This window comes from Onychostruthus taczanowskii, unplaced genomic scaffold, assembly GCF_017590055.1.
Source record: "Onychostruthus taczanowskii isolate IOZ18803 unplaced genomic scaffold, ASM1759005v1 scaffold86, whole genome shotgun sequence".
NCBI lineage: Eukaryota > Metazoa > Chordata > Aves > Passeriformes > Passeridae > Onychostruthus > Onychostruthus taczanowskii.
Genome location: NW_024506552.1, coordinates 362,331 through 376,373, shown reverse-complemented (window position 1 = coordinate 376,373; position 14,043 = coordinate 362,331). Strand labels below are relative to the sequence as shown.

At 48.2% G+C, this 14,043-nt stretch overlaps 1 protein-coding gene across 8 annotated transcripts in view; it reads left to right on the top strand.

Annotated features, from left to right (window-relative positions):
• The first annotated feature begins 4,676 nt into the window (after positions 1 to 4,676).
• The window catches only part of TSPOAP1 (TSPO associated protein 1), a 47,521-nt gene continuing 38,154 nt past the window's right edge, over positions 4,677 to 14,043 (top strand). For 5 of the 8 annotated variants that reach the window (XM_041424992.1, XM_041424986.1, XM_041424987.1 and 2 more), the window contains exons 1-3: positions 10,863 to 10,982; positions 11,375 to 11,479; positions 12,175 to 12,225. In XM_041424992.1, coding sequence (XP_041280926.1) covers positions 11,378 to 11,479; positions 12,175 to 12,225 — 153 coding nt within the window. In that variant the 5' untranslated portion in view covers positions 10,863 to 10,982; positions 11,375 to 11,377. Of the gene's footprint in view, positions 4,807 to 8,375; positions 8,484 to 9,312; positions 9,397 to 10,068; positions 10,159 to 10,859; positions 10,983 to 11,374; positions 11,480 to 12,174; positions 12,226 to 14,043 lie in introns of those variants that run through there. The other 3 variants (XM_041424989.1, XM_041424988.1, XM_041424990.1) reach the window with 3 other exon arrangements.

The following is a 14,043-nucleotide window of genomic DNA, read 5'->3' as shown; positions in this document are numbered from 1 at the left end:
AACACCAAGTGGTGATGAGGTGGTGGTTATCACACATGAACACACCTCACTCCTCTCTGGTGTAGGTAACTGCTCCGATGCCTCTGAAGGGCTCCAGCCTGGAACTGTGCAAAAAAGCATTTGCCCGCCAGCGTGCCAAGGACCTGACAGAGCAAGCCAGTGCTCTCCTGGCAAAAGACAAGCAGATTGAAGCTCTGCAGCAGGAATGCCGGGAACTGCAGGCTAAACTTCTGGCAGGGAAGGTGAGACACTTTGTGGGACATCAGGGCTGGGGACAAGCACAACAGCAGTGATGGAAGCCAGGCTCTGGGAAGTGGTGGAGGGGGGAATTAGTCTCAAGTGGAGGCTGAAAACAGGGGAGGGGATTTGAAGTGTGAGCTGAGTGGGGACTCTTGGGGGACACTTGTTTTGCAAAACTGCATAGAAAAATACAAGATATCAACATAAGTTGCTATTACTAACATTTTTTGGTCATGAACAGAAGAAAACATCAAGAGCAAAACAATGCATGTAGTAAGAGTGGCAGAGAAAGAGTGTGGCAGAGACTATCCATATCTCTCCAGAAGAGTTTATTGGGGGACATCCTGCTTGTCCCTCCATCAGTTCCTGGATCTGAGCTGCCATTTCTAGCAGTGACTAAAATTCCTTCCCTGGAAACCCCTGAGAAGCCACAGACACAGGATGACTTTTCAAAGGGCTGAGCGGCAAGCAAGATGTAGAAGCAGGGCCTCCTTTCAAAGCGTTTCTTTGAGAAGCACATTCCCAAAAACCAGTCTAGATCCCAAGCTTCAAGCTTCAGCTTTCTGAGGAGTCACAGCCACCATAAGACTGGGCATAACTCAGTGCCTCCTGAAATGTTTATTATGACAGCTACAAATCAGCAGGCAGGGCTGGGTGTTCATGAAACCATCTGCAGTGCTGCTGTCTGCTCCTGGCCTGGTGATCTGCATTTCCCTCAGTACCAGCACAGGCCATGCCAATATAAATGGTGGAATAAAGTGGTAATTCAGCTCATCCCAAGGTCTAGGACTGGTCAGATGTGTCGCTCCTGCAAAGTTCTGCTCTGTGATTGTTCTGGAAGGAGCCTCTGCAGACAGCTGGGGCTGGGTGAGATGGTTCCCACTCAAGGTGACTAAAGCAACCTGTTCTGGGCATCTAAATTGCATCTTTGATTCCCAGACTGGATGCTTGCAGTTTAGGTCAGTTCAAATCTCCAAAGGATCTCAGTAACACTTGGGCCTATGCTGGTTTCCCCCTGTTTTGCTAATGCAAATGTGGTCAAGTGACACGCTACCTCCCTGCCCCCAGCTGAGCTGAACACTTGCACTTCTACCTGTCCTACTTATGTGGTATTTAGGTGACAAATATTTCCTCACTGAAAATATCTTTCTTTTTGTCCCTGACCTCCCCGTATGTTCAATTTAACTACAGGTTTGAAGGTGGATTCTCAGTCTTTCCCTAATGTAGATCTAGTCAGGATTAGAACAATGGGGTGTATTTGGTGTTTGTACAGAGCTGCCCCATTGATCTTTCCTGGCATTAAACCAAAGGACAAACCTATCCAGGTCTTTCTGTGCTCTACAGTGTCAGCAAGAAGTTTCCTTCCCATTCCTTTGATTTCTCACCTCAGGCCCTCACAGAAAGGGGAACAGACCCTTTCCAAAGCACTCTGATTTTCCTAGCAGAGTGTGCTGGGCAACCTGAACCTGCTAGGGACAAGTGTGACAGATTGCAAAGGAATGTGACAGAAGTGGGTGAGCAAGATTCATTCCTGGCCAAGGAAAAGCACGTGGGTAAAACCCCCAGGGCTGACAAATTCAGTCCCTGCCTTCCTTGGCTGACCTGGGTGACCACCCTGTCCCTGGTGACCCTGTCTGTGGCACCAGCAGCTGGGACATTGATGCCTGAGCAGGGAATCCATAGAAAAGAGAGCAATATAGATCATTCTGTCTGATCTTGTTTTTCCCATTTCTCTTCCAAGCAAACCACTCATTAAATTTTAATTTCCAGCTACTTAAAATTCCAAATTCCCCTAATCTGTCTGCAGCATGCAAAATGCATTATGCCAATGAAGGGTGTTTTATGCAGAGATATGATGTGCACACTTAGAGTTTGTAACCAAATCAATTTTAATCGTGGGTATTTAAATCAGTAGGAATTTTTCAGTAGCTATGAAATGGATCCCCTCAGTTCCCTGGCAGTAGCAGACTCACAACTTGCACCCTGGGCTGCAAATGCATTGGCCTTGCTTTGCAAAGCCAGGGCTCTTAGGACAGAATAAAATAATTTCCTGAGATCATACTCCAGTGATCTGCTTCCAACCAAACCCTGGCTCCAGCTAGATCTGGGCTGCAATTTCTTGCAGCATGGATTCTTGGAAGTGGAGGACTGGGGGGGAACAGCTGCAGGGGATTGGTATAATAGAAACTGTGGGGAATACTCAGCTTTTTTCTACTCCATTATTCCCCCAGGCTTCCAAGGCTGTCTTTTGGGAATAGCTGCCTTTTTGTGGTGGGGGAAGGGAGATTTTATACATAGCCCCAGCCAGTTTTGTTTAAAGAACTACTGCCCTGATAGCCTGAACATGGAGCTGGCAGAGAGGGGGCCCAGCTGCTCACTTCTTGAATCTATAATCAGTTCCCATTAATGCTGCCTCAGTTTCCCCCTTGCAGTGTGAGAGTAACCATGGTTCTCTCCACAAATTGTATTTATAAAGCACACACTATTTTTAGGGCAAAAAAGAAGCAAACAGGGAAGCAGATTAAATTTGTCCTGGATACTAGTTATATCTTGAATTCTCTGGCTTAGGAGCTTTCCAGGGGAATGAACAATGTCCCCTCCAGCAGCAGATTTTTAAAGACAGGTTTTCATAACTTGATTTTGTACATATGGACATGCAGGTACGTATTTCTTCAGCTTCCTGAAATCTGGAAGCCTTTGAAGAATCAAACAAGCTGGTGACATATTCTCCCCAGCTTTGTGGTAGTCAGATTGTGCTGGTTTCCTTCAAAAGCTGCTGTGTTTGGGTCGTGTGTGGATGGGAGTGACCCCTTGTGCTGTATATTGGTGTCCATCACACATACTGTCTTGAGAGGAGAGAAATCAAGAATGTTAGGAAACCAAATATTATTCTGAGAAAGAACTGACCAAATCCCAGATGTTCTTCATTCCTGCAACCTCTCAAAGCCAAGTGATTGCCACCACCCACAACAAGGAGTAAAGAAAGCAGCGAGAGCTCTGGTTTGGCTGGGCTGTGAAATGACATTGTCCTGCCACGCTCCCTGCTGGCATGTGATGAGATGGCCCATGCTTGGAAAAGCCCTGCACATCATGCTGGGAGAGCTGTAGGAGCATTACAGTCTGGGTTTCATCTTTACAAGGAATAATGTTTTTGCATAGAGGATGTAAAGTGAGTTTTGAGCCTTTGGAGACCCAGGAATCGGTCATGAAAGTGTGCCTCACTACCTAGGTTTTCCCAGCCTCTCCTCTTTTGGAGTTTGCATGTTAAATGTGAGATGTCCCACCTTTTGGAGCTTGTCAGTGCCATGGTGCCATGGTTGGTTTCCCACAGGATGACCCTCGCTGCCTGAACGTCATTGAGTTCGACCGCCTGCTGCGGGAATCCCAGCGAGAGGTGCTGCGGCTCCAGAGGCAGATCGCACTCAAGAATTTCAAGGAGTGTTTGCGTTCCTCCAAAATGAGCTCAGGCAGTGCCATGCCCAGTGCTGCCGCACGTCCAGGGCCAGCCAATTCCTGCCTTAAAGGTGCACCTCAACCAAAGGAGGCCTTGGGAGACCCAGCACTGGGAGGGAGAGCTCGCAGAGAGGTGAGACAAGTGGGTCAGCAATCAGAAAGTTTGGATATTTAATTACTCAGTTAATTGGTGTTCTTAGGGAACTTCACTTGGAGAAGGTGAGGGCTGTGGTTCACATCCACTGCAAATAGGTGCAGTGCTGGTTTCCAAAGGGACACATTCCAGCACCAGGTCTCAGGGTGAGGAGGGACGTGGATGCTGCTGCCAGCCCACACCAGCACAGGGATGCTGAGCTGTGCCAGGAGCTCAGTCCTGCTCGTTTTCCCTAGCACAGGGCTCTTGTGCTGTGATTTTCAGCCAAGGAAAGCAGGTTTTTTTCTTTATAGAATCATGGAATGGTTTGGATTGGAGGGATCTTAAAAGTGCATCTTGGGCAGGGACACCTTCCACTATCTCAGCTTGCTCCTGTCCAACCTGGCTTTGGATGCTTTCTGGGACGGGGCAGCCACAGCTTCTCTGGGCACCCTGTGCTGGGGCATCCCAGCCCTCCCAGGAGGGAATTCCTTCCCAATATCTCTGCCCTCTAGCAGTAGGAAGCCATTCCCTGTGTGCTATCTCTCCATCCCTTGTCCCCAGTCCCTCTCCAGCTCTCCTGAAGCCCTTTTAGGCCCTGGAAGTGGCTCTGAGCTCTCCCTGGAGCCTTCTCCAGGTGAGCACCCCCAGCTCTCCCAGCCTGGCTCCAGAGCAGAGGGACTCCAGCCCTTGGAGCAGCTTCGGGGCCTCCTCTGGGCTCGGTCCAGCATCGGGGCCCCCCCAGCAGGAGGCAGCTCCAGGGGGTGTCACCACAGCAAAGGGCCTCGCCCGGTGCCGCCGGGCCGCGCCGGCTCCTCCGCCCGCAGTGGTTCAGCCCGGGAGATCCGGGGCCGCCTCAGGGCGCCGCCCCCGCCGCGGCCGCGCAGCCGCCAGGTAAGGCCGGGCCGGGCCGGGCCCCAGTGGGGCTGCGCTGGGCCGGGGGTGCCGCGGGGCCTCGGACGGGGCTGCACCGCCGCCAGGTAAGGCCGGGCTGCGCCGGGCGGCTCCGAGGCCCCGCCGGGGAGCGGCTTTGCCGAGCGCGGCCGGTCGGGCTGGGTGCTCCGCGGGGCCGGGCCGCGGTGCCGCTGTGCCCCGCGGCCCCCGGGGCGGCGGTCAGGGGTGTCCGAGCCCGGGCTCCGGAGGATGTGACTCCCAGGGGCTCTGCCGGTTTCCTCCCTTGTTTTCAGTGTGATACAATCCCACATTCCCCGGTGGGAGTTTGGGCCACGCATCTTCCCCGCCCCTCCCCCCCGTTCCCGCCAGCTGCTCTCGTTTATTGCCCTCCGGCTCTTTCAGCAGATGCATTGAAAATTCATTCCTTGTCCGTCTCCTCCAAGTCACTCTTAGGTTGATAAAACCCTTTTCTTCAGCCGTTTTTGTGAATTGTTTGTTCTTTCCTTTTTTGGGGGAGGGTGTAGTTTTTGTTTGTTTGTTTGTTTTTTGTTTCTTTCCGGCCTCTTCCATTATTCAGTGTTCATCTTCTTTGTCTCCCTCCTTTGTGTGTTTTCTCTGTCAGTTTTCTGTTGGGGAAGCAGCGTGCAGCAGCATCCCAGACGCTGTGGCATTGATTTATATGACAGCAAAATGAAGTTTTCTCTCCCTTTCCCAGAAGATCTCTTTACCTTTTTGTCTAAGCACTCTTTATTAAACCATCATTAGTCTCTGTAATCACTCAGTGTCACGGGGCTCTCATCACTGTCTCTGCTGCATCAGTGCTTGCAGAGCACAGTTCCAGCTCCCTCTTATTCAGCCCTCTTATTTTTACTAAATATTTAGCCAAGAGAAAACCCTCCCCTCGCCCCGTGGTGGCTCAGTGTCTGCAGACACCTGTTAAAGGACTGCAGCTGAATGTCTTCTGAGCAACCAAGCAAGTTCCTGCTGGGTCTCCCGCACCCACTTACTTGTTGACATCTTAGAAAAACTTCTTTATACATCCGTGAATACGTTTCCCCCGCCACAATGTAAGTTTGTTTGGATTATTTAAAGTATTTGCATTTTATGCAGTTTCTATCAGTTTGCCCAGAAATGGTGTCAAATGTACTGGTCTGTCTTTCTACAGCTGTCTACTGGAATATGCATAAAACTCTGGAATACTCTTGAAGCATGGCATTTGCCATCTTTCAGGTATTTTGTGTTAAGGTAGTGTTGGAGAAGTGACTTGCTGCACGGATTGATTCAGTTCCTGCTGAACTGAAAGATTCAGTTCATGCCAAAGTGGGTTTTGAACCCTGGGGTGAATACTACATAATCTTGGTGGTTTGTTACTCTTTATTTTCTTAGCTTCCACAGTTCTTATTGACAGTTCAGTTTCAGAGAGGTTCTCAGCCTCGTTCTTCATAGTTTGAGATTTCAGCCCCCATTTACCCCCCCCCCCCCCCAAATACGGCTGTGATGAAGAGGGATGCACAGATGTTTTCTTCCCTCTGCCCTGCCCTTACCTTCCTTGAATGACCCTTCCATACCTCAGATGTTTTCTTCCCTCTGCCCTGCCCTTACCTTCCTTGAATGACCCTTCCATACCTTGATTTCCACCTGATCTTGCAGGTTTTGTCAGACAAGATGGCTTTTCTCGTGCATGTGATTTGTTTCTCTGACTCAAGAGAGTCTGTCCTCACTGCCAGAAGATTTTCTGGCTGACAAATAAGTCAGCACGGCTAAATCTGACAGCACTGGTGAAGGGAGGAGGCTGTTGCCAGTCCCTTGGCTGTACCCTGTAATATGGAGCACCCCAAGCTGGAGCCCCAGGAGCAGCTGAGGGAGCTGGGAAGGGGCTCAGCCTGGAGAAAAGGAGGCTCAGGGGGGCCCTTGTGGCTCTGCACAACTCCTGACAGGAGGGGACAGCCGGGGGGTCGGGCTGTGCTCCCAGGGAACAGGGACAGGAGGAGAGGGAACGGCCTCGGGCTGGGCCAGGGGAGGCTCAGGGTGAACCTCAGGAATTTCAGGGTGAATCAGCAGGAATTTCTTCCCAGAAAGGGTGCTCAGACTTTGGCAGGCCTGCCTGGGGAGGTTTGGAGTCCCCATCCTCGCAGAAGTCCAAGGAAGAGCTGAACATGGCACTCAGTGCTCTGGGCTGGGGACAAGGTGGGGATTGGGCACAGTTTTTGACTGGATGAGCTTGGAGGTCTTTTCCAAATCAGTGATTCTGGGATTCTCTGAAATACCAGTTTGATACTTAGTATGAGAAAGGTGATTGAAAAGCAAAAAAGTACCAGAAATATTTGCACAGGGCTATTCCACAGATAAGTGTGGGTTTCACAGCAGGCCTGAACACTTCCAAGCACTGGGGCCCTTGAGGTGACATGGGTTGGGTGGAGGATCCCAAGATTTCCACATGCTGGTTGATGCACAGACTGTTGGATTCTGCAGTGAACCTTATTCCATGGATGATTGGGAACAAGGTTCACATGGAAGGAGATTTCAGATTTATTTTTTTTTAGCAAAAAATGGGAAATAATTGGTAGCCTGGGCTTGAGTGTGAGCTCCTGGAGCTCTCAGGCTTTCAGCATAAGAACCATGAATATAGATGCAGATAAAACCTATGTTTTTCAAGACAAAAATAGGTTAAAAATCACATCCTAGGTATAGTGCTTAGACACTGCCCTGATGGCTGGGTCTACAGGATCTCAGACCTCATCCCATGGAACCCTCAGCACTGAAGGTGTTGAGAGTGAAATGTGGAACCCCATGTCTGAGGAGAGGCCAGCTAAGGCTGAGATGGATTCATAAAGTCCTGCTGCTTCCTCACAGTACAGGTTTGCTTTGATGATCTTAAAAATCTGTCCCTAACATCTGTTTATCAAAAATAACTTCACAGTTAATGTTCAAAACCTTATCAAGACCCTTTTTCTTCTGTGTGTTTCAGTCCTTGCCCTGCAGTCAGGGCTTATTCTGGGCAGTATCAAGTCAAGTATCAGCCAAGAACAAAAATTCAGAGGATTAATGTGTGTTTGTCTGTGACCCCAATGAAAAGGCATTTTGTTAGAAACTTGTGAACAAATGTATATTGAAAGTGTCTCCTTTCATCTGGTTTGGTGGTGCACAAAAGCCATGGCACTGCTGCTATTTTAGCCCTTCCCAGATACCAGCAGAGGTGGGGTGCTGCATTTGTTGGTAGTGTTTGTCTGCTCTTCCCTGCCCTTAGATTCTGACATCTTCACTTATTTCTACCCTTTGTGAGCTGTGTTCTCCCTAATCCCCTCTGTGTTGCTTTGGGGAGGGCCATGAAAGGTGTTGCTGCTGCCTCGCATTGAGTCGTTAGGTGAGGCACAAATGGCAGCTTGACTCTGAGAGCTTCCAGGAGCTCACTGTTCCTCGGAGATGCTTCAGTCAAGCTGGGCTGGTTGGCACTGGGCTCCAGGAGATTCCCAGCACGGAGATCCCTAGCAAGGTGTCCAGCTTTCTCCGTGTCAAGTGCTGCAGCTCAGAGATCAGGAGTTCCCTGTGTAGCGCTGCTCTCCTGGGTGGTACTGCCAGGAAAGTCCCTCTTCCCTTAGTGTGCTCTATAGTCTCAGGATGTCCCTGAGCTCTTTGGCATCTCTTCTGCTTTCAGGTGGAACCAGGTGTGCAACCACTGGGACCTGTCTTTGAAGGACATGAAAATTTTCCTCCCAAAAATGCAGTAACAAACCAGGAGAGCGGCAAAAAGATACAGCAGCTGGTGAGTTGTGAACCTGGTTTGGGGGAAGGAGTGTGCTACTTTCTTATTTTTGTTGGGGGTTTCATATGTGCAGTCCGGGTAAAGATTTTGGGGACTAAAGTCTTTTTAGGTGCAGCTGCCCTGCAAAAGTGGGAAGCTTGGGGAATTGGTAGAAAAACACAGGCCATCTGCATGCAGAGTGTTGCTGGGTGGCAGGTCCAGGTGCTGGGCTGGCAGGGGAATATGTCACACTCAGATGAGAGGGAAACGTGCCAGTAGGTTCTGTGCTGTGTTTGGTTTAGGCTTATTTTAACTGGGGACAGATGTGGATGAGGAATGTGTCCCTTGTGAATTATTGCAGCAATTGAGACCGTGCACAGGGAGGTTTAGTAGCTCCTGTCAGTCTGAAGGGTAGTGAGTAGCTGCAGATCAAGAGGATGTCTGTGCTCTGTTAGTGTCACTGGAATTAGAAAAGGAGCTAAAATAGCACAGCTGGTGTTTAAAGATGAAAATTTTATACAGAAAATCTGTTGTTTTGTCCCCCACACCTTGTCCTCTCTACTGTTCTGTATAAATAGGAACAGTCCATGTATGTGGGAGCAGGATTATTTCCAGACAGAAGGCTCGGGGAAGAGAGGAATAGTTGCTTCTTTTTTTTCTTTTTTTTTTATTTTCCTAACTTTTGGAAAAATTTCCCTTGGTTTCTACATTGTTTAATTTTGTCACAAAGAGATTTTCATAAGAAAATAAAAATAACTAATGAAGCACTGGGTCTGAGAGGCTGGGCTTGAATTTCATATTTTTTGTAAGAGTGTGGGCTTCCTGATCTACTTCTCGTTGTTTTGTGCAGGAAGTTGAACTCAAGAAAAAGCGCAAAAAATGTGAAAACCTTGAGCATGAAGTGAGGAAAAAGCATAAAAGATGCAAAGAACTAGTAAGTGTTCTTGTTGCCTACTTTGCAAGCATAATGGGAGAAGAGGAGCTAAGTTGTTGTGTGCCTCTCTTGGATTCTCTTCAGTTCATGTTGATCAGGAATCACCAGTGTTTCTGTTCATTTGAACAGTGTCACAAATTTGGGGCTCCAGCCCTTAAGGCTGGGATTGTTTATTTAGTCTTTCCACTACCTATGGGCTGAATACAGCTACACAAATCACTGGATGAAATTCCATGGCCTTTGCTAATTTGGGGAAATACTTAACCATTTTCACAGGCACTCCAGACAGGTATTGAAATGATAATAACACCATCCCACTGTCTTTTTCTTGTGATTTTTGTTGGCTGAAGTCCTGTTTAATTCCAGGGAAGTTTTGCAGCTTGTACCAGAACATCTGGATTTCTTCCTTCTGTTTCTGCTTTGCTCAAGAGATCAAAGACTGGTTTGGGTTGGAAGAGACCTTAAAGGTCATTATGAATTTACGGGACAAGGCCGTCGTCCGGCCCTGGATTCTCTTTGAGCAGTGCTGCTCACTTGTGCTTCCCAGACCTCTGGCAGCATCCCACCAGCCTCCTGCACCATCAGGAAACAGGAGCAATGGAGCTGCTCTGCAGGATAGTCTGGGGGGGTTAGTCAGAGGGCCTTGGTGTAATTCCTGCTCTTTCTGGACAGGAGATCCAGCTGCAGGAGGTGCAGAATGAAAATGCACGACTGGCTGAAGAGAACTTGCAGCTGAATGAGAAGGCTGGGTGGGCAGGACAGGTAAAAGCAGTGTCTTTGTCAGGTTGGCAGCACTGGCTTCTGCAAAACTCTGCTGAGAAGAAGATGCTGTTCTTAAGTTTCCAGCTCAGTAATGGTTGTGGGCTTCTGTTCCCAGCTTCTTCTCTGGACAAATCTAATGCACAAGAGTTAGAAAGTCATTTGTCAGTCCCTTGTGTCAATTTGCCACCATGCGTAAGGCTTCCTACATATTTAATAACTGCTGTAAGTGGAAATGTTTGTCTTTGCTTGTGTTGCTGGTAGTCATCAAGTCATAGTGCACCCTGGAACCAAAAATTCCTTGTGGTCGGTGAAGGAGGCAAAGACGATTTCAGCAGGCTACTGAATTTTCTGTCCTGTTCTCTGTGTTTAATCCTACAATGTAGGATTAAAAATGCTTATAGACCTTGTGCTTAGTTTTTTTTTTTTATCTCTTCATTATGTAGCCTGTTCCTATCCCAGTCTCTTCCTCTCTGCAAAAGGGGAGGGGAGATGAATCTAGGGAGAGAAGCAGTGTGCAAATAAATTGTTACACATTGAGGCCTGATACAAATGCTCATATATTTAAGTGAAAACCTGAGGCAGAGGAGGTTCCTGATTTTGGTATCATTGCCAGCAGAAAGCACAGAAATAAACTGGTCTTTGTTGTTTTTACAAGGAACACCTATGGCTGCTTGTGCTCACTGAAAATCCTTTCTTTTCAGGTTGAGTCTGAGAATGCTGACCTGAAACTGCAGGTTGTTTTAGTGACTAAGGAACGGGATTCAGTAATTCAGACGAATCAAGGACTCCAAACCAAGCTGGAGAATCTAGAGCAGGTGCTGAAGGTCAGTAGGGTCCACATGGCTGAATGGACTGTCCAAACACCTACTGATTCCTTTGAATGGCACAGATTGTCTGTTTGCCTTTTCTGACCATTCTCTTGTCTCTGTGCTTTCACTGGGAATTCTGCTTCTGCAGGATCCTGGAACATGGCTTTCCTAAGTGGACAGAGATGCTTTGGAAAGGCTGCTTCAGGGATTTGGGTGGGAGATAAGGTGGCCATCACTGATTTGAAGATTTTCTCTGATAATGTTGCTCTGCCTTGTGATGGGAATTCTTTTCTTTGTGCAATGATGACATGAAATACAGGCCCTGGTTTGGCTTTATGGCCATTGGTAGAACATAGGGCAGGGTTTCAGTAGTGTCACCCTTCAGCTGTGTGTGCCTTCTCCTGCAGCACATGAGAAATGTGGCTGAGCGGAGGCAGCAGCTGGAAGTGGAGCACAAGGAAGCATTGCTAGTCCTGCAGGAGAAGCAGGAGGAGGTCCGGCGGTTGCAGCAGGTATGTGGTGTGTGACAGGGACATTTTCCTCTCTGAATGGACTCCTGCACCTTGTTTACTTTGGAGGTGTGCATGGGGCAGGTAGATGTGAATTTACAGGGTAAGAGTGTCTGAGTCCAGGTGAACTCTGGTACCTGAGCAAAGTGAAGGGCTTTGCTTATGACCTCTCACTGCTGTATGTCCAGAGCCCAGAGATGTTTCCGGACTGTATAGTGATTTAAATCATAAAATCATGGAATCATTCAGTTTGGAAAAGCCCTCCAAGATCGAATCCATCCGTTCCCCCAGCATTGGATGGTAACTACTGACCCATGTCCCCAAGAGCCATATCTACACAGCTGTTACACCAGTGCACTGGGCAGCCTGTGCCAGGGACTGTGAAAAAAATTTCTCAGTATTCAACCTGACCCTGCCCTGGCACAGCTTGATGCCATTTCCCCTTGTCCTGTCCCTTGCTCCCTATGAGCAGAGCCCAGCTGCCCCCCCAGCTGTCTGCTGCTGTCAGGGAGTTGTGCAGAGTCAGGAGGTCCCCCCTCAGCCTTATTTTCTCCAGGTTGAGCCCCTTCCCAGCTCCCTCAGCTGCTCTTCACCAGACCCATGCTCTGGTCTACAATGGACTACCACAGTAGGATGACAGTAGAAGTGAACTCGGGTTGGCTGCTTTCTGATTTACTCCCTTCCTTATTTTTCCTTAGGCACAGGCAGAGGCAAGAAGGGAACATGAGGGAGCAGTACAGCTTCTAGAGGTAAGACAGGAAGAAATGAGGGATTACTGGCTCCAGATTTGGTACCTTTTATCTATAATATCAGTTTGGATGCCCTGGGTTTTGTTGGTTCTTCTGCAAAATGCTGTAGTGCCTTGATCAGATGCAACATGTTGCTGCAGTGAAAGTAATATTTGGGTCAAAGTTCAGGGAGTTACATCGTAGCCTGCTCAGTCATTAGATAGGTTACTTCATTCAGATCATGCCCAAAAACTCTTTTAGGGGTGCATTTAGTAATCAAACTCAGATCTGCCTGTTCCATTTTCCAGCATCTTGTGAAAGTAGAATACTTGTATCCATGGGATTTAAAATTTCTCGTGTATATGTGTGCTCTATTTGTTTTATTAGGGAAAAATAAGAAAAGTTTATTAGGTAAAAAGCAGGCAAACCTGAGCATAAGCAGTGGTGAAGCTTGAGGTAGCTGCCTTGTTCCATTTGCTCTGACTGGCACATAGGGAATGTGCTTTGGCTGGTGGCTGACAGTGTACCAGTGCAGCCTGGCAGATGTGCTGAGCACTGCTTTGGGGTTGATTGGCATCAGCTCACTGTCTGTCAGGGTGATTCTGGAGAAAACATTGGATTCCTGGAGCTGCAAAGGCACAGTGTCAAACCCTGGAGCTTGATGTGACAATTTAGTGACTGCCAGAGGGTTGGGCTGAGTGTGGTGGCAAGGGGAGCATCTTCTGCTCTCTCAGAGGTTTTCTGAGCACTGAAACATCTGAGATGAGCAGGTTGTCTTGCTGTGCCCCCAGACAGTAGGATCTCTTGGGGCCGTGCTCCTGTCTCCAGTGGTGACAGTCAGGGCTGTCAGAGTGAACTCCCTGTGCCCACTGCTGTGCAGCTCTGAGGCTTTTTGGGAGCCTGGGACTGTCGATGCAGATGGGAAGTGTCCTTGATGGAGATTGCTCCATGACTGCAAATAGCACCAGCTTTGGATGGGGCCTGGCCAGTAGAGCCCAAGAGTGCTGGGCTCCTGTTGAGCAGGATTGAAATGTTGCAGGTTGGGTGAGTGTTGGGGGATGTGACATTATATCTTGTGCCCTTGCCACACTCCTTTGGGGACCTCTCTCAACATTTGGCTGCAGAGACGGGATGATACAGGTGCTGCTCTACATGACCTGGTGTTTAGCTGGGTTCTGAGCAGCCTTTAGAGGAAGGGTTGCTGTGGTTCTGTTTCAGGGCCATTGGAACAATCTGGTCTAGTGAAAAGTGTCCCTGCCCATGGAATAAAGATTAGCTTTAAGGTCCCTTGCAGTCCAAGTCATTCTGGGATTTGATGATTCTATGATGTTTGCCAAACGTTTTCTGAACTAACTCAATGAAGGGTTGGAGAAGCTACTTAGGTTTAAACTAGACATCTCCCTGTGCAAAGGAAGAAAGAGACAGTCCTCTTGTTCTGCGTTTGAAGGTAATGTTCTTCTGCAAGGGCCTTACCAGTTAAATATTCTTGCTTTCATGTTACTGGTACAGAGATCACAGAATTATCAAATGGTTTGGGTTGGAAGGGACCTTGAAGTTCATCCAGTTCTACCTCCTGCTGTAGGCAGGGACGCCTTCCACTAGACCAGGTTTCTGAGAGCCTGATTCAACCTGACCCTGAATTTTATAAAGCAGAGCAAAGAAAGAGGAACTGTCATTAAAAGCCAGTTTAGTGCAGAGCAACAGTCATTTAAATTACTTAACTATAATCATAGTCATTCCAGAACATCAGTGTATGGCATAATTTGGGGGTTTGAGATGCCTTTGCTATGTATTGTCATTTTCACACGTGCTTGAATTGCTTTTTAATGTGATATAAAT